Here is a 20,920-nt window from a genome sequence, read left to right on the forward strand (position 1 = left end):
ATTATTTCAGTGCTAAAGATTGACAGGCTTTGTTTGTTTGTTTGTTTTGCCAGTGTTTGTTGCCTTATAAGTCAGCTATCTATGCACGTGGGAAAGGGTCTGTAATACACATCAAGGAGCCTCTGAGAGCAGTGCTCACTGGGTAAATTGCAACTAAATTATGACACACAGCAACGTGGACACTTCTTAATAATACTCAAGTCTTCTCTTTTATAATAAGAACAGTGAGGCCAAGTTATTGATATTAGAGCTCTAACTTTCAGATGTTTGGCACTTTGTCTCTAACATGGAGGTAATTTTTTTTTGACACTGACTCTTCAAAATCTTCTTAAATAGGTCATGACTATATAAACTACAAGCTTGGAATTGCAAGGGACAAAACTTTCTTTACAAATTGTGTTAAAAAGGAAAATAACACAAAACCCATTGTGTTGCCTTATCAGTCTAGGATATGGAAAGGACAGCCTTTGTCTGCTTGAGGACCAGACAAATCATTCATACATTCTTCATCATTTCTTCTTCTGTTGGGCACAGAATATGTTCTGAACTCTTGCTGGGTGGATAACAGGATATGGAGGCCTTTGAAATGTATGCCAGAGTCACCAGGGTACCTGTCTTAGCCAAATACACAAAAGCCTGTTCTCTAGATAAAGCCCAAGCTCCTTAATGCAGCTCATGAGCCTCCTCCTACATTTATTTATGAAGCTCCGTCCTCGCTTGTTCTCTCTCCTCTTAGTTTTTGTATATATGACGTTGCCTGGCTGGGTTCTGTAGACCTTCAGATTTCAGGGAGATATTTTTTCTTCTATTCCTCCCTCCCCAATTTTGGGTTAGGTACTCCTTCTGTATGCCTCCACAGCCTCCTGTAGTGCCCCTTCATAGCATCCTAAATTATGATCACCTATTGACCAGGTTAGCTCTTGCTGGACTAGGTGCTTTGAGAGGGCCAGGCTCCTGTCAGCCTCATTGACCACTATGTCCTCAGTGTCCAGTATATTGCCTGGTGCCCAAATACCAGCTGACTGAATGATTCAATAAATGAATGAACCTCAATGTTAGGACTGATTTTGATAAACTTTAATATTTTGTATGATGCTTATGATTTTAGCCATTATTGCACACATACTAGAAGATTAAAAAGAGAGAGAAAAGATTATGTGGAGACAGAGAGAGAATGTGTATGTGTGTCTGTCTATGGAAAAGCTGAGTGGGTGAAGGTATCAGTGTCCCTGTTTACTAAGAAAGTCCTAGGGTGGGAAGGACAGCAAAGCAGCAGGCCTAGTTTTGAGCTGTTCAGATACTACAGATGCAAATATGTGGGAATAGTTAGTATTGAGCATCTAGTATTAAAGACCACAGGAAAGCAAAGGGAACCCCAGCAATGGGTGATGGCAAGAGACTCCTAGCAGAGTGTGTGTGTGTGTGTGTGTGTGTGTGTGTGTGTGTGTGTGTGTGAACATAGGTATTAGAGCAACTACGTATTGTATAGAAGTATGCAGGTTATATAAGATGCTGGAGCTTTGAGGTCACCATCCTTCAGACCAATGAATCAAGGGGAATAATCCTTTCTAGGAATCTCCCACCTGGGCAGTGGGAGTAGGCAATGACCCCCCGTTTCCTAGGTATTCCCCTCACTGGTCCTTTTCCCTTGTCAAACCTGCCTTAGCATCACAGGAACCCTGGAGGTTACAAGGAAATTTTAGGTTCCTGCCCTAAAAGAACTAATAATCCAGTTAGCAAGTGGACATCTGGGAAATGGAAAATAAATGAGACAGATTTAACTGGGGAGCTGCACGAGGCAAGGAGGCTTTCTGGGCTGAAAACTAAGCCGAGCCCCAGGCTGATAACATTTAGTCAAGAATAAGACAATGAGGGAATATCCTTATTGTCTCTTTAGGTAGAGAAAGATCCTGAATTAAGATGCAGAAAACAACCAAGCTAAGTCAGTGAGCAAGTTGGTTTGACTAGAGCTAAAGAACTTTACATAATTGCAAAGACATGACATAGAAAACAATTGCTATTTTTAACCCCTTGGCATCCAGGAAAGCTACAATATGTTCCCAATGGTGAATAAGAAAATGCTATCTGTGAAGACCAGCCGTGGTTACCCAAAGGCGTAGAAAGACTGCACATATATCAAAGTCCCTAGAATTCTAGCAGTATCACATCTGACATGAACGGAAAACAGTAAGGCTTCCCAATACTTCATACAGATTCAAGAAACTGACATTCCTTATTTAGCTAAGGTGTTTAGATTACTTTCTCCAAAAAAATTGTCCCTAACATTCTCTGCTGTTGGTTCCTGTACTAGAACGCATTCTCCACGGGGAGAGCACATCCTTTCCTTGTTTTCAGTCTTCTCTGGCTCAGAGGTGGGGCTCGTAGGAAGCCCTTTACATGTCACTCCACTCCGGTAAATCCACAAGTCCCCTAAACTCTGTCACTTATACGACAGAGCACACCATATTTGTGGCACTCTTTAGAAGGGGAGAGGCAGCCAACATGCTCTTAAACAAGATGAGTGACACAAATCCAGCTGACTTATTCTTGGGACTGCAAGATTTCTCCATCTCAAAAAGGGACTTCCATCAATGTTTGTCTTCTCTCGTCTAAAAGACATACTTTGAAACCCAATAAATTAACACTTCCGAAGACGCCGAGTTCCCACTGTCATAATGTACCACTGGCTCGTTCAATATGACATAGTAAAACACCACTTCCCATAATAATTTTAAATCAACATTAGGTGATGTGGTGTGGTTCAGCTTAAATCACTGAAACGATGTGTCATTCAGATAATATTTCAAAATAAAAATAGAACCTTGTCAAATTGAGAGAACTTGCGTTTACTTTATTTTACGGTGGTAAGGATCAAAGAAACAGATGTTAACTGGATAGATGTAGTGGACCTTTCCTGACTTATGACAGTGACTCAGCCCATTTTATTAAAAAGTTAAAGCTAAATAAATGATGAATCAATGCCCGCAAAGCAGGGAAAAAAATGCCAGTTTCCCACTAAAAATCGCAAAGTGGATAAACTTATTTCCGTTAGGAAAACTGCTGGGGTTTTTACTGGGGAATTTCCCAGGCAAACAGAGGCAAAGATATATAAACCCAAAGCGGAAGGTAAGCACATTTCCTCTTAGTGTTTTTATGCTGGACATTAGTGCAAACACAGTGAATAATTCAGGGCTGTTTCTCCAGTCATCCTCATCTCCAAACCTGATTGGAAGAGATAAACCTCCACGCCCTTGCTCCTGCCAGTTGGGCTGGCATAGGAACGGGGCTCACATCCTGTGGGGAGAGCAGAGCAAAAAGGCAAAGCCACAAAAGTGAAAATATCCACTTCATTCACCCAGCCATGCAAAGTACACCACCTTCCTCTGCCTCTCCATTTTCCCTTCCATGATTATATTACCAGCCACGGCAATCATCTGACAACATCCTCTGGCTTACAAACCTGAATCTCTCAGCTGTGCCAAGGTTGCCTGTCCTCATGCCATGTAACAAGCTAGGTGCTTTACCTGCTTTGGTTCATCTAATCCTAATTCCCCATGAGTGTAAACTAAGGCTCAAAAGAGCTAAGGAACACCCCATCACCTATGTGTTATTCCTGCCCAAAACGAACAAGTTTATTAAGGAGGAAAAAACATCAGACAAGTCCAAACTGTGGAACATTCTGCAAAATAAATCTCCTCAGTTCTTTAGAAACTGTCAATGTCATGAAAAAAGCAATAATAATAATAATGAAGAAGAAGATTTTTTTTTTTTTTTTTTTGGTGGTACGCGGGCCTCTCACTGTTTTGGCCTCTCCCGCCGCGGAGCACAGGCCCCGGACGCGCAGGCTCAGCGGCCATGGCCCACGGGCCCAGCCGCTCCGCGGCATGTGGGATCCTCCCAGACCAGGGCACGAACCCGTGTCCCCTGCATCGGCAGGCGGACTCTCAACCACTGCGCCACCAGGGAAGCCCCAAGATATTCTCTCAGATTGGTTCAGAAACAACAGGGAAGCAAGCAAACAGACAAATAAAGGATCTCTCAAGTCAGAAAGAGAAAAAGACAGAAAGAGAGAGAGAAGGTGGCAAAATGTTAACAATGGGTGAACATGGGTGCAGGGTATATGGGTGTTCACTGTGCCATTCTTGAAATTTTTTAATATGTTACCAACATTCAAAAGACGAAATTGAAAAAAAAATTATAAAATAAAACAAAATGAAATGTTAGAAACAAAACTAGAAACAACCCAAGCCGCAGGAGCATCCACGGAATACGTTCAAACAATTAGCAACTGTGAGAGCTGGGATTTAATCAGGTGTTTGGGTTGTTGTTTTTGACTCTAATAATGGTTAAAATCTTTTTCTACATTGATTCTTTTAACGGCTGTGTACAAAAAAGAAGACACACAGATTACTTTTTTCTTATATTCTTGTAAAGAGTCTTTATAACTACCAATAGGATGAGACAAAGAGGAGGAAGTCCCTGTGGATGGTTTCTTAGCTTCACTACCTTGTAGGGTATGATGCTTGGCCAGGCAGAATGAAATGGGATGATGAAAAGCCCACGGATAATATCATTTAAAACTCAACTGGGAACTAAATAAAATCCTAAAATGAATAAGCTCATCTGAACTTACAGAAATACATCCAACAACTGGCAAGTCTGTGAACTTAATAGATGATTATCATTTGCACTGCTTTGCTGACAGATCCTGTGAGAGAAGGCTAATAAGTTGTTTACACATAACCATGTACATAGAAGTGTTAGGATTAAGTCTAACATATTCTGATCCATGTTTCAATTGCCGACCAGACACATCCACCTGGATGTTTTACAGCCACCTGAAAGTCCAAACCCTAAAGTCCATTTATTATCATTCCTTCTTTCCCACCCTCACCTCTACTCAAAACCCTCTTTTCCTTTGTTAACGGCACCATTTTCCATCTTGATGTCTCGGGGTGTAACTCAGGAATGAATTTTGGTCCCTCTTGTTTACCCCACCATATATTTATAATTAGTGATTCTGCCTCCTAACTAATAGCCCTTGAATAAATTCTCCATCCTTACTGCTTTGCCTTAGCTCAGGTCCTCATATTGTTCACAAGGACTTCTATAATAACCTCCTCCTTATTTTCCCTACCTTTCATCCCTGCTTCAAACCTCAATTACTTTACCATCTTGTCACCTGAGTTGCTTCTCTAAAATGACAATCTGATGTGTTTCTCTCCTAATAAAGGGTCTATAATGGTTCTTCACTTCCAGTAGGATCAGGGGTAAAATCTTCAGCGTGGTTGTTCCCCATGAGCCAACCCATTCTCACCTGACTTCATCCGCCATGTCTACCTGATGATGCCACCTGAGTTACTGGCACCTTGCTCCCTCCATGTGTCCTTCCCCCTCTCATGTCTTACATATGTTCCTCTGGCTACCTTGGATGCTCTTCCCAATTTATCCACCTGGAAGAGCCTTAATCTTCCTGTAATGCCTAGATCACTCTTGTCTTTCTTTTCTCCCCCTCCCCAAGGCAGAGATGGAGCTTCTGTGGCACCTCTGTTACATCATTTATCCAACCAGCATTACTATATGTTGTTTGCATGTCTGTCTTCACTACCAAATCCTATAATGGCAGGACCAGGTTTTCATCATCTTTTCATCTTCAGCAAAATGTACGACACATAGCAAGTATTCAACAGATGCTTATTAAATGAACAGATGTATTAATAAAGGGTAGGCATACAATTTAAAAATATGGCTTAGTGGACTTAAAAACACATTAAAAAACTCCTAGACCAGGCCAACACCAACAAAACCACAGACTGCTGGTGAAATCAAAGATTCAAGACTTTTACTCCTGTTGCCTATTCAACCCATTATTTTGTCTACCAAATGCCTACTATTCCAGGATTGCATAGGGGTGCCCACAAGAACTTTTTCCCGTGGATGTCTAGGTCAATTCAAGCCAGATGACAAGTGGAGAGGAGAATGAAAGAAGTAGCATGCTGTCCACACCACTGGAGGGCTGGGCAGTCCAAAGACAGGGACCGAAGTGTCAAGATTGAAAAATTTTCTCCCAGAAACTCTTTATGAGGGTAGTATCAACATAAAGTATTCAGTGAACAGCCCCTTTCTGGTAGTGCGCATAAAATCCTGTGCCCTTTTATGCTATATTCTTAAGACAACACCACTGATCTATGTGCTGAAGGTACCATCTTACATCTGGAAAGCATGTCAACCTGTAGGGACATTACCTTAAACTTGAGCCCCTGAAACAAACTGAGGAATGACAGGAACATTCTGATGCATTTCCCCAGCATCAGACACTTCAGTGGGCTATTGCCAGTATCTTTATTTTTTTTCCCATGGAAAATAAAACAGATAATGAGATATTCGGTTCACGTGTTTTGTGCATGTACCTTTAAAATGTCACCTTTGGGTAATTCAACCCACCAATGGATTATTAATAAACTTCAGCAACTGTCAAAGCTCTTCTTGGTGGAGGGAGGTTTGGCGGTGCCACCTATTAGAAGAGAGAGACGGATGGCCTTACCTCTCAGCTCCCGCGTCCGCAGCTGTGGGTGCAGGTAACTGGGAGGAGGGGTTGCGGGAGCTCCCCTGTACATTATGTCCCGGAGAAGGGTGACTGACAGGATGTGAGGTTGGCATGGCCCCAGCAGCTGTCCCGCTTCGGCCTGAATGATTGCTGGAGAAAACTGAAGCTGAAATCAAGGGAGAACAAGCATCAGACTGCGCCCCAAAGGAAGCACGCACTCTTTAAATACTGAAGGCTGACAGCAAGCACATTTTAGGGGCTTGTTTGTTTTTCTCTTTGGTGGTTTTAAGGGAACAGTTCTCCTCTTATTGGATATACACAGCTTTTGTGTTTATGGTGGAACAGGTTCCCCGGATAATGTGCCTTTACTGCTGTCTGAGGAGTCCATGTTCAGCTTGCTCCAGGCTGACATTCACGGTTCGTCTCATAAGAGCTGCCTTGCCCGGCAAGTTCCCTGTCTGGACACTGTATAATTAGCCAATCTTGTAATGTCTGCACCTGGGCGAAGGTCTCTGTATTAGCACTTTTCAGTCACAGGGGAGGACAGTCAGGTAACAGAATATGCGGTCTGCTGACCCAGAAGGATACAACACAGGCCTTCTTCCTCTTCTCCGTGCTGCAGTGAGGCGCTGTGGGTCATGCCCAGTCTCCGTGTCACTGCTAAATCAATGTAATGAGAACAGAGCTTCCCCTGATCCTAGTACCAATGCAGCATCCTACATTCTTTTAACTTCAGAGTCTAACCGACCCTGGGCATTTCCCAACGGTGTGATGGATAAATGTACTTAGTCTTCAGCAAACATGACTCCTCTCCCAACACCACAAAATATGGAAAAGGGGCCTCAAAAACTGCTCTCGGATCTTCTCCTGCTGTTGTCTATTATGACACAGAGTGTGAGTTACAGCCTCGTTGTTGGGGGCAGCCTAGCCTTTGAGAACTATACGTGACCTCAAACTTAAATATGTGCCCATTTAGATCGGCTAATTGGTACCATGTCACAGAAGAAACTGGGGCTTGTCACTTTCGGAGTCTATCACTATCAGAGAAGCTCTCTCAGTGCCTGGATCTACTCAGCAGACGTCTCATTATGCTGCAATCATACCAGCATCATTATGCTGACTCTCTTTAACTTCCTTCTCTATACAAAGCTATGCCAAGCTTTATACCCATCTTTGCTCTTTTTGAACTTACTCTACTGATATCAAAGAATAAATGGATTTTTAAAAAATTTAAAAAACCAGGTTCAGGATTAAGAAAAAGAAGCCACATAATCAAAGAGATTTGAAGGTTTAAAAGTTCAGGGAGCTGTATTTTTAGACCAGCACCACTTTTCTCCAACCTCTCCAGGATAGAGTTAATACCCCCAAATGACCCAGCCCCTGAAAGCTTAATCCAATGGAACAAGAGTTCAAGTACTTAAAGGAACTTGTGAAGAAGCAGAATTATCATCTTCGCGCTCAAAAAGCTACTGAAAGGAGTGTGATCTCATTTGAAGGTTTTGTTTTTGGTAAGTCAGCATTGTGTCAGGTTAACTCTTGTCCTTAGACGCCTGCATCCTCCACAGTCTTCCAAGTCCTGAAGAGGTGGTGAGACTAGAAAATGCTTTCCAGCTCAAAAGGGCAATGCAGAGCTTCTGCTGTGTGTCAGCCTCCAGAAAAGTTGCACATTTGCAGACTCGCTAGAGTCACCTTATGGATCACTACCTCATTTATGCTCAGCTTGCTCAAGCAACCACACTCTGCTTGTATTCCAAATAATAATTTTACCCACGGGAGAAGGCTGTTTGGATTGACTGCAGCAACAGTTTCAATACGGTGTTTGTCAGCATGAAGCTTGGTGTTTTATATACTATTCCAAAAACTAATGGAATAATAAGAAGGTCACAGACACTGTGGAAACACAGCTAACTTTTTTCTGCCTTAATGTAGAAACGTGAGCGCTCCTATTTATGTTGTTGCAGTTGCTGAACGCACCCATCACTTAGTATCCGCTGGAGGTATTTTTGTATATATGTGTGTGTGTTTTTCACAAAGAAGTGCTGCCTTGCTGTTTACAACCCATGAGCAACAGAGAAACTTGGTGTACACACTCTATGCTCTGCTCTATGCTTCAATAGAAAATGTGCTGCTTCCCAAAGGCCTACATTAGCTATATTAGCCGGGTTTTTGCATTAGTTGCAAAGAAATAGGCTGGGAAATTTGGTATTGTGTGCAGCCTGCCACACACTGAAAGTTAGGCCTGGTTAAGGTCCTCTCCTTCAGCCCGCTTACTAGCCAGGACCAACCATCCATCATCATGCATCCATCCATCTATCCTTCAACCATTAATTTTTAAATTCAATATTTATTTGGTGCCTACTACATGCTAGCCACTCTACAATATGTGTGCCCCTGTCCTTGCGGAGGTGCAGGTGAATGAGGGGAACAGACCTCTATAAATCCTTATACCAAAATACTGAGACTTACTAGTATAGAACATCAAACGGTGTTCAACGCTTTAACACGCTGTCTTATTTGTGCCCCCCAAATCCCAAAATGTGCCCTAAACTCTGGCCAAATCAGACAACTGACCACACCTCAAATATGTCATGGCAATTTACGCTATTATGCTTTTGCCTGTAATGTCCTCTACCTTTCTGTACTTATTTTAATATTTTTGCTGTGTGTGCAGAGTTACTTGCGTTCTTCTCATTCCTCTCTCAGCAGCCAATTATTCCACAAATATTTATGGAGTACCTACCGTCTGGCAGACACTGAGCCAGGTTCTGGGATGGACTAGTGAACCAGACACCCTTGGTGCCTACTGTCTCCAACACGTCGTTCATGTTTGTCAACACGTCATTCATGTTTGTTGAGTAAACAAAGACGAACACAATCTAAATGCCACTGGAGTCCGTCTTGGGCTCCGTGAGTAGGACAAGGACAGAAAGGAACATTTATCCACCAACTCCTGTTCCCCGCTGGTAAAGGGTGTTACTTCTCTCACACTTCCAAGTAGGCACATGCACCACAGTGGCTAAAGGTTCTCAGAGATGTCCAAGGCCAGGGCATCAGAGAAGCCTGGGGACAGAAAGCCAGTGCAGTTGAGGGGATGCTGCCAAGTTATGCCTGGTTGCCATAGCAATGGCCGCTGGCAGGAACACGTGGTGAAGAGGATGTGAGGTGGGACATAAGAGGTGTGTGGTTTAGGGCCGGAGGCTCAGAAACATGCCCTCCAGCTGTGGTGAGGTTACGTGTTGACTGACCAACAGTCAAACACACATCTACAGCCCTTCCTTCCACTGCTACAGCCAGTGAATGACACTGGAACAGGCAGAGACCCTTTGACTGCAGACCCCACAAGAGGAAGAAAGGGAGGCTTTAGGGTTCAATTTAAAGTATATAAAAAATGTGTATGAAACAGTTTCTTACGTAGGGTGTAAGAAATTACCTGTCAGCAAAATGAAGCCTGGGACTTGCCTCTATATTCTAACAAATGGGATGAGAAACGTAAGACAAATTCTCTTCTGGTTAGATAACCTAGAAGAGGCTTATAATTTAGTGTCTACACAGAGCACTTTGCATGCAGAGTCCAGGGCAATGTTTGTGGATGTTGCCTGGGACCAATATAATGACCAGAGATTCAGAGGAAGTAACAATAGAGCATGGTTTTCCAACATTCATCCAACTCCCATCTCACATATCCTTCGTATAAAATGGACAAAACTCTGGAGTCAGGTATCAGTGGCTTCAGCAGGATTGCCTTTGACCTCTACCAAAGATCCACATTTCTTAGAAATTGCCACTATGGCACAGGAAATGCCTCTTACTTACACTGACTTCTAGGAATTTCCAGCTATCAAAGTCATACATCCAGGATTCTATCTTACTATAGTCTAAGAATATTCATTCATTCAAACACAATTTTCCAGCCCTTACTCTGTACCAGGCAGGCGCTAGTCTCTTAATGTTTGAAGTCAAATACCTGAGACCTTCACACAGACCCGCCCACCACAACAAATACTTACAAATACTTACAGATGCTCAGGCTTTGCCAAGTGATTTTTTTAACCTCAGGAAGAAAATCTCCATGTCAGAGTGCAAGTGTAAGGTCATTCACAAAAGGAAAAATTTCCTTCCAAATGATTTTCCAAACTCCACTAATGGGGCATACAATGGGGCCTATCAATCAAAGCATAAGGAGGAGAACTGAACCCTCAGCATCTGGGGCAATATTAACAAAGCTGTCGTGATCAAATCAGGCAGCACACACAGGCTACCTACGGGGCGGCCTTCATCGTCTATGTCACCTCAGGGGTCACTGCTGATCTCAAGGCTGGAAGAGGGCTTTTAGGTGAGCCTCTAGACTGCACTGATGACTGGCAGCTGGAAGAACTGATTAGGCACGGCGGAGCAACATATTGGAAATTCTTATTGCTTTTGTGATTAAGAGATGGTGGACTCCCCAAGGAAATAAAAGCTTGGTCTTGAGATGAATTTGTGAGCCCTACTTCCAGCAGAGGACCAGGAGCTGGCCTCCCTGCTGCTTTAGTCTTTCTTTCTCTCTGGGGCTTAGCTCACTACAGTCCCTCATCCCATCTCCTTATAGAGGTAGGTGGAGGTGACTCAGTTGGGCTTTTTAATTTTGACAAAGCAGCATCTGTTGATCTGTGTGGTCCCCAGATGCCATCTCACCAGCTACTGGGACCAGGGCATTCTAGTCTCAAGCCTTTAACTGGCTCAGGTTAGTTTGCGTTAACAGGCAGCACTCTCTCTATCCAAATGAAAACAATTAATCTATATATCTAATGGGTGTGGACAGCGCACCCTTGGGGACACTTCAGCTGTCATGTATTCACTGTGTGACTAGAGAAAGGCAAGGAGTTTTTCAGGCAAGGAAACTTCCTGAAATGAAGTCTACTTGTCTCAGGCCCATCCCCAGAGACAGGGAAAGCTACCATAGGCATTGTTTCATGACTATGTTTTCATCGTTTTAGAGGGCAGGGAAGAAGACCTCCCTTGTCAGGCTGAGGTATATTAAAAACAGTCAACTGGAGGGCATATTTCTGTTCAAAACTGTACGGGCAGCTAGAATCCTGCTTCTCCAGCTTTAATTTGCAAACAATTCACCAGGGTAAAATATTGATTCTGATTCACTAGGTCCTGGAGGCAGCAAGTGCTGAGATTCTGAACTTCTATCAAATTCCCAAAGTCCCAGGCAATGCTGGGGTTGCTGGTCTGGGGACTGCACTTTGAGCAGTAGGTGCTGGACCATATCTCTGCTGTATTTCATCTTCTTGCCTGCCCCATGCCCCAGATTCAATAGATGACATTTATTTAGTACTTTGCAAACCTTTCTCCAGTTTACTATTGAGGAAATTGAGGCCTAATCAGGTTCTTGATTAGGTTACCTGGAGTATGTAGGTCTTGTGGCTGGTAAGTAGTGGACCTGGAATTCAAACTTGGGAGACCTGATTTCAGATCATGTGCCTCTAACCATCACACTATATTGCCTCTCAAATGCAAGATGGATGCAAAAACAAAGGCATAAGAGTGTTGATACCGTATCAGAACGCTTGCATACTCCACTTGTAAAGGCCGCTTGGAGTCACTAGGCACTCCTCCCCCACCACACACAAAGCACACGGGTAGTTTTAACCACCAAAATGCTGGTTAGGATCCAAAAAGTAGATTCCCGTTTTTGCTTCTATCCACCCTAAAAGTACTAAAGTGACCTCAACGTGGCTGAAATTTTCCAGCTCTGAAAATTAACTCAAGCAAGAAATTAACTGAATTATTTGGTTTGGAAAACAAACAGCTGGTAGGAGATGGGCTTTTTCTGAAATAAAGATTTCAGATGCTTGTCAGGAGCATGTCGATCCACTGGTGGGAAAGAAGGAAGGCAGGGAGGGGTTCGTCATGAGCAATCAGATATATGCACGTGTTACCACAAGCGAGCACGATGTTGATGTCGTGGGCTGAAAGGACACTGCCTCTGTCAATAATGCACGAAGAAGAGAAGTACTGGGCAGATCTGTTGCCACCTAGCAGTTACAGTAAATACGCTTTCAGAGTCATTTATGATTACTTGAAAAGCCATGGTGTTGCACTTCATAGAAGGCCTGCTCTCATAGGACAAGGGGAACCAATATTATCCACAGATTGTGAATTCACTTATAATCAGTGCCAGAGTTGGGACACAGAGGAATGACATTTAATGCTTGGTGGCTGGTACATGGGAAGAGGTATGGGCTCACTACTCATCTCTTGGGCATTATTTCCAGGGTCTGGGCACAGAGGGGTAAACTAATCAATGAAATCAGGCTAAGTCGGCTTTCACAGAGATATTAAAAAAGAATTAGAGGCCCCATTCAAATGGTGAGCTCAATCTTGTCTCTGTCTTTCCTCCTCAAGGCTCCCTCCAGGAGAAATTTGAACCTAGGAAGGATTCAGGAAATGACTGAACTGCAATGAAAATTTTAGCTACTTTGGCCTACCAGAAATTGGGCACTCAGGAGCGATAGTGTCAGGGTGGTTATTAAAGGAACAAAGAGTACGCACTGGGAGTCAGATGGACCTGGGTTTGAAAATGAGCTTTACCAATTACTAGCAATGTGTCTTGGGCAAGTCACTTAACCTAAGCTCAGTTTCTTCATCTTAAATAAGGATAATACCTCACAGGATGGCGAGGAGGATTATACAATATATAGGAAACACTTAGCATAGTGTTAAGTATGTCTGGACCATGGTTAAGGGCTCGACAAACCATTGTTGCTATTCCTTGCCTATTTACATTATTGTAATTATTCCTATAATTAACAGGATGGAGAAGACAAAGGCATGTTGCTCCAAAATGGTAAATCTCCAATAAAGAATGGCTTCTTACCTAAAGATGCATATAAATATAAACTGTGAACTAGAGTCATTTTAAAATGCAAAAGAGCATATACATCGTACTCTCTAATAATAAGCGTTTTTTGTTCAACTTTTCTAATGCAAGTTGGTATAAAGTGTTCAGGGCCTGTGAAAGAATCCTCATAGGGTTAAAATGCTGTACTTTATTTTACATGAGTAATACACACCTTTGAGTTACAACCCATAATGCGTTTCAGTTTAAAAGATAAGTCATTTTCAAGCATGACTGCACTTCGTTAAGGAGCGAAAATGGGCTGTTACTAAAATGTCAACACAATTGTCCCCCTTGAAGCTTAGTTTATCTTGAAGTATTTTTACATTTTCAGCACTTCTTTGTGTTTGTTTCTCCAACAGTATAAAGATCCAGCCGTGGTTAATTTTCAGAATTCAAAAAAGACTTCCCTTCAGTCATTCTGAAGAAAATGACCAACACGGGGCGGGGGGTGGGGGTTGGTGACTGGAGTTTTGGTCCTCAATAATGAAAACTTGTGTCCCAATACCTTCTGCAGTTCTTTGTATTTCACCATGAAACCATTCAGTTGCACTGTTGTTCAGTGGAAAATGCTCTCATGACCTAAATCCACAAACCAGAGAGTTTTCTAGCAAGGATAAGGTCCCGGTACGGGCACTTGGAAGGCTGAATTTGAGGTTAATTGGAGAATGGGAGAGAGATGGCAGCTAATCCTTGCCTGCTCGCTATGAGCAGAAGGGGCTAGTTCCTCTTTTTCTTTCCTCCTAATGTCTGGGCACTTCCCCCCCTTCTCTTTCTCCATCAGGAAGGGTATCATTCCGTATTCCATCTGTATTAGGAAAAAGAAGCTTCTTAAGGGTTTGCCCTGTCAGCTCTCTAATCTTTCCCTTCTCCTTGAGGCATGAATAATTTTAACATTGCCAATCCCTAAAAATCTATTCTTTCTGCCTGTCTTTTTTTTCTCCCACTTTGCAGTGTAGAGTATCATTATCCAGCAGCCCTGATAAGAGGATAATGAAACAATCCCTCCTCAACCGGATCGGGTGGCTGTCAGAGTAAAGTGACACTACCTGTACATCCTTGACATGCTACCCCAAGCTAATTGATGGCAAACAATGGTAACTGTCACCTGTGCACTAAGACAAAGAAAACATACTCATGTCACCTGATGGGAGAGCTACCTGGCAACCGATAAACAAATGTGTTAGGGAGATGTCCTATTAAGGTAAGAGAGGGTACATCTCTGAAGAACGTGCCTATTAACTCTGAGCTTAAGAGTGCTGCTGTTCACTGGGGAACAGAAATAAACACGGTAAAATGAAAGTTTATTGATGTCTGGACAGTTACATGAATATTCAGGTTCTCTTACAAATAGATATTCCCACATGAGCTCCAAACATCTATGTAGGCTGCTCAATTACATTTCCACATCATGCAGCTGGATTTATAGCCAGGAAAGAAGTTATTAGTGTTTGGAAGAGGATACATGCTTACATGCCTGTCTGGAATACATGGCAACACAACTAGAAGATAATGGCTGACATCATGCATGTAAATGCCAAAGGTTACCATCAAACATTCTGAAACACCAGGTGTAATTAACTTCATGTTAGGAAAAGCTTCTAAAACATCTGCATTTCAGAACAAAGACAGTTAGTTACAAGTAGAATGGCATCACCTGGCAGCTGTCTCAAATTCTCTGGGACCAGCATTTCACGCAGCCCTCTTGGGTCTTTCCAGACAATGCATGACATATCTAACCTCAAATCTCATACCTTAGCTTTCTTTCCTTCACTTCCCAACCTACACACTTATTCGCTCGCAGAGAGTTAGTTATAGAGAAAGTCATTAAAATAATTTGAACCAGCAAACAACTCAGACTACTCTGAAAAAAATCCAGTATTGCATCTGTGTGTTATGTTATCCCATTCTGAGCAGAGTAGGAGAGCAGAAAGAAAGAAGAAAGATGGAGCAGGAATGGACAACCATTCCTGGAAGTTCTTACAGGAATGTTCCTCATCTCTTTTTTTGGAAATAAAGTCCGACTCAGTCAAAAAACCAGAAATTTTAGTAAAAAAACATACTGGGTTCTCCAACTCCTCATTATTCATCCCTTAGCTATCTCCTACCTGTATCATGTTAACCACAAAAGATGTTTCCTCCCTTTTAGATACTGCTGAGACAACTCCACCCACTCTAATTTCATGTGACTTCTGAAAACATTTCACAGAGAAGGCTTTCTGGAAACAGATTTTTACCACCAATGGCCAACCCAATTTTTAATGCAATATTCTTTCAGCCAACTCAAGAGCTGATTTACCAACTCTGAACTCTCCCAGCACACCTCTCCCTTTCCTAGCTCTGTACAATGGAGTTACATTGCCCTTTTGGGGAACTGTGCTCTAGCGGGGAACCGAAGCCTGCAATTACCACTAACCCTGGGAAAACCTCCATAGATGAAGAATTTGATTTGCTTGTGACTCCAGAGAAACCCTTCCCTCTTTTTTCACACTTTGCCCATGAAGTGGACACTCTTCCCATTTTTGTCTTCAGATACTCAGTATTTCTTCCTAGTTTACTTTCAAGATAGACTCTGATAAGTCATTTACATATTTTCCTGAATTTATGCCCACATACAACTTTTCTCAAGGAATTTAAAGGCTTTTCTCTACCTGTGGAATGGACAGTTCAGTCTTCAGTTACATGAACTTCAAGCATCTTTGTTGCTGGTAGAAAGTTATTTTTGAGGAAGTAAGCATCTTTCCTGTTGGAAAGTGACCACATGGGTTCCTAAGGTTCAATATTTCAACTGCTTTTTTTTTTTTTTTTTTTTTTTGCATTACGCGGGCCTCTCACTGTTGTGGCCTCTCCCGTTGCGGAGCACAGACTCCGGAGGCCCAGGCTCAGCGGCCATGGCTCACGGGCCCAGCCGCTCTGCGGCATGTGGGATCTTCCCAGACCGGGGCACGAACCCGTGTCCCCTGCATCGGCAGGCGGACTCTCAACCACTGCGCCACCAGGGAAGCCCAATATTTCAACTTTTTGCTTTTCTCCTGGACATTAACATATATCTACAACAGACCTGGATTTTAGACAACATAATCCTGGATATTCAAGGGTTTGAGACTTTTCTCTTTTTAGGAAAAATAGACCTGGGTAGAATTAAACTATGACTGCTTCCTCTCATTGCTCTGTCACCCTTGGGCTCATCAGAACCAGAACCACATCTTGCCTATCTTCTGGAAGCTTCTCCCTAAGGGGAAGCCACAACACTGAGGGCTTACACCTTCCCACCATGGCCCAGGCTGCATCTGAAGGTGTCTGCTTGCAACGTGAGGACTTTACTGCTGATAATTCCGTTTGAAAGCCAATACATTCAGGGTTCCACAGAATGCCCAAGGGAGGACTAGGAATGCTAGGCAATAGGCAGTACAAGTAGTCTGGATCCCTTCAACTAAAACAGCTCTGCTGTGATCTGTTTTAAGCACTGGGCCTTATAAAAATCTCTGCAAACCCATGGACTAGAAAACTAAAATATTTGTTACATCTAAAATATTACAGGGATCAACAAAACCTTATGTACTAGAAGATTTTTAAAACAAAATATGATTAAATACATGGAAGCCAGGGACTTCCCTGGTGATCTAGTGGGTAACACTCTGCGCTCCCAGTGCAGGTGGCCTGGGTTGGATCCCTGGTTGGGGAACTAGATCCCGCATGCATGCCACAACTAAAGATCCCACATGCCACAACTAAGACCTGGCACAGCCAAAATAATATGTAAATAAATAAATATTTTAAGAAAATACATGGAAGCCATAAGCTTCCTTGATCTCTCTCAGTAATTGATGAATGTCCCAGATGTAAATATAAAGCAGTGGTTGGCAAACCTTTCCCATAAGGGGCCAGACAGTAAATATTTTAGGCTTTGCAGGCAAGAGGCAATGTCCTCAATTCTTTGAGCAACTGTTCTCACTTAAAGGCTAAAAATCTTTTCTACATTTTACATTTAAAAATCTTAAAACCCTCCTTAACTCTCAGGCCATGCAAAAACAGGCCTAATTCTCACAATTCGTGAGAATGGAATCAGTAACCTTACCACCATTTTACAAAGAGGAAAGGTAATCTCCCCAAACTAAACATTCAGTGAGTGGAGAGGCAGGATTGGGGCTCAGATTTAGCCCCACGTTCTTTCTGTCATAGCACACTGGCCTATTAATAACAAAAACAAACAAAAAACGGTGTTATATTTGAATACACAAACACTGGTACCCATCAAAACAGAATTTGGACTTTGTGATTCTGGGTGCATTGCCACCCAAGTGAATCAGTGGGCTTCTGATTCCAGTTTGTTTTTCTCTAGAGACCTACAGTAGAATTTAAAAAATGCTATGTGTAAAAAAATAATAATAATAAATAAATAAATAAAATAAAAAATGCTATGTGAACTACTGGGAAAATTACTGAAATATAAAATATAAAGGACTGTATTTTAGTTTTCTTTTATTCTACTAAATGATGCTTATTAAATTTACAATTTGTTTAGGCTTCCATATTTTCCCCATTCCTTAAACAATGGGAGTGGTGGGTAATTTTTGGCACCTGTTTCCTATCTGCTTTGCAGAGTCATAATATATATTTTTCTAGTATTTGGATAAAAGTAATAATATTAACTATAGATGCTGAACACTTACTGTGTACTAGGCACTGTTCTGAGCACTCTGTATGTCATTTAATGTATGTCAGATCAGTAACTTATCTCAGTAAGAGGGAAATAAATTTGACTTAGAGGAAGAAGTAACATTTCCACTTATAAATGTTCTATTTGAGCATAGATTGGCTACACAGTGATCAGGGGGCTTGTACAAAATGTGGCCAGTAATGTGACTTAAGAAAAGAGATGCTAAATATTGCCTATCCTTACCCTTCTGTAGATATGACCCCCAACTGTCTTAGTACTTCAGAATTATGGAACCTAGATCATTATTTACCAATTGCAAAATCTTCTGGGGCAGCTGATGCAATTCATTTTCATGAAGTGTGTCCATTTCTCAGAAAACTTGATAAGCATCCCTGTGAACCTGTCTGAGGAGCAAACCCTTATGCACGCTGATGAGAATTTATCCCCTTTTCTTTTCAATAATGAATACAGTTGACCCTTGAACAATGCAGCTGTTAATTCATGTATAACTTATAGTTGGCCCTCAGTATCCGCAGTCATCTCCGCAGTTCCTCCACATCCAAGAATTCAACCAACCACACACTGTGTAGTATGGCAGTATTTACTATTTTAAAATGTCCATGTATAAATGCAGCAACACAGTTTGAACCCACATTGTTCAAGGGTCAACTGGGTAGTTTACTTTCTGCAGTCTCTCCTATAACGTGGGAATAGACCTTTTATTAAATCCCCAGAGAAAGGTTCCATGAAGATTATAAATCCCCGGCTTTTTAGGATGTGGCTAGGTGTTAACAGATCTTTAGGGTAGGACTCAGCTCTGAAATCAGTGATGATGAGAGTCAGAGCAGAAGCCAGATGTGAGCAGCTAAGTTCACTAAGAGAGAACAGGATTGGAGTCCAAGAAGCTAAACTCAGGTAGCAACTAGAAACAATGTCATGAAAGTGAGGCTAGAGCAGCCTTGAAACTTAGGTAGGAAAATTAAGACCCCAAGGAGGCAGCTGTAACTTCTGATGGATCAATGCCTACTGTTAGAGAAGCGTTAATGGTTCAAGACATGGCCAGGGCACCTGAAAGGAGCAGGTAATCCTCTGACGACATTGAGGAAGACACTATAAAAGTCAGTCTTCGGAGTCAGTGCTGTTGGTGGCCTGGAATGGGTCAATTCCGCAAAATCCTCTTTATACGATGCCTGCAGTATGCTCCCTTATTACTGTTAACAGCAAAACATGACAAGTAATATTGAAGCTAGTGCAGTAATGTCCTTCACTTTAGAGTTTTATGCTATTCCTAACATTCATTTTCAGTGCTCATACAAATGTAAAAAATGAACTTTCACTGTGGCCACAAACACCTTGAAAATGTCCAGTTTCTTTTTTGTTTATTCTCCACATGAAAGAGACCTAACTACCTCTATCCCTCTTTTCTTGGAGCAGAAAGTCAGAACTTTGGACCCAGAAGTTTGGCCCATAACTTCCTAATCACAAAAGCTACTAGCTCCTCGGTCCACAAATTCTATCCTGAATTCTATCTTGCCATCTGTCTGCTTCCTAAGACCTGCTTGGGGTACACTTCAAAGTAGATCCAACCTTTCCTTCCCACACCCCATCTGAGCGTCAACAAAATAACATAAACTGAGAGAAAGGAGAAATATTGTATAAAGACAAGGAAGACTTTGCCCAGGGAGAACACAGCTATAATCATCCAGCTTCACTACCTTCCTCTCCTCCTCCATAAGGTGTGGAATTGTGTTTGCTCACCCACAAAAATATTTTTACAGCAAAAACTTGTACATATTATATAACTGAATAATTCAGCTTAATCTTGTGTGAAAAACTAACATGAATACAAGGGAATAAGTGGATATGGAAAACTGAAGCACCAAATTAGGCGGCCTGTAAACATAGAAAGTCACGAACATTAGCTGCATACATACAAATGTGCCCTGTGCTGGCTGGGAATCAGAATTTAATTTTCTTTAACTATAGATGCTGAACACTTACTTGGTTATAGTTGGGTGGTTATAAGATCTTATTCTTAACCGAGATATGAGCAGTGCCATTATAACTCTGGTGTGGGTGGACACGCTTAATATCAATCTATAGGGTCACTATGATAAGAAACAGAAATATACACTGCAGGGCATTTTGCTTCCCACTATTTGATTCTGTTTTATTATCTTTGTAATTATTTAATTGTAAGTACCAGAGCAGCATTATTCCATTTATCATTATAAATATATAGCATATCAGCAATATCATAAAATTCCCTTTTGTGGACAGAGTTCCATCATGCTGTTTTCACGTGATAAATTTGCTACATCTTTAAATACTTCTTTTTTTGTTTCAGCTTCACTGAGGTATAACCGACATATAAAATTGTAAGATATTTAAAGTGTACATCGTGGTGATTTGCTATATGTATTCATTGGGAAAGGATTCCCCCCATCTAGTTAATTAGGGGCAATTCTTATTTTAACTCCACCAGTCAAAGTTCGGATCATGTTTTGCTAAAAGTCACATTCCCACACTTTATGATCCCGGAGGAATGGTTTACAAAGTGTGGTCCCTGGACCAGCAACACCCAGTGTCACCTGAGAACTTGTTAGAAATACCTGGCAAAAAGTTCAAATTCTGTGACTCACTCAGACCTACTGAATCAGAAATTCTGGGGGTGGAGCCCAGCAGCCTATTCTCATAAGTCTTTCAGGTGACATAATGCATACTAAAGGATGGGCTCAGGGGCAGGGAGGGCTAAATCTATAGGTTAAAGCTATCAGTGCCTATAACAGAGAAGGATGAGGCTTGCTCCTACCCTCACGGATCCAAT

The 20,920-nt window shown here is 41.9% G+C and overlaps 1 protein-coding gene across 7 annotated transcripts in view; it reads right to left on the reverse strand.

Annotated features, from left to right (window-relative positions):
• GLIS3 (GLIS family zinc finger 3) overlaps positions 1-20,920 on the reverse strand; it is a 513,435-nt gene that overhangs the window by 43,369 nt on the left and 449,146 nt on the right. For all 7 annotated transcript variants that reach the window (XR_014296909.1, XR_014296910.1, XM_082657135.1 and 4 more), the window contains one exon: positions 6,545-6,713. Coding sequence is in view for 5 of the 7 variants with exons in the window: in XM_082657135.1 (XP_082513261.1) it covers positions 6,545-6,713 (169 nt within the window). In the remaining 2 variants the exon portion in view is untranslated. The remainder of the gene's footprint in view (positions 1-6,544; positions 6,714-20,920) is intronic.

Source organism: Grampus griseus (assembly GCF_964374135.1).
Source record: "Grampus griseus genome assembly, chromosome: 6".
Lineage (NCBI taxonomy): Eukaryota > Metazoa > Chordata > Mammalia > Artiodactyla > Delphinidae > Grampus > Grampus griseus.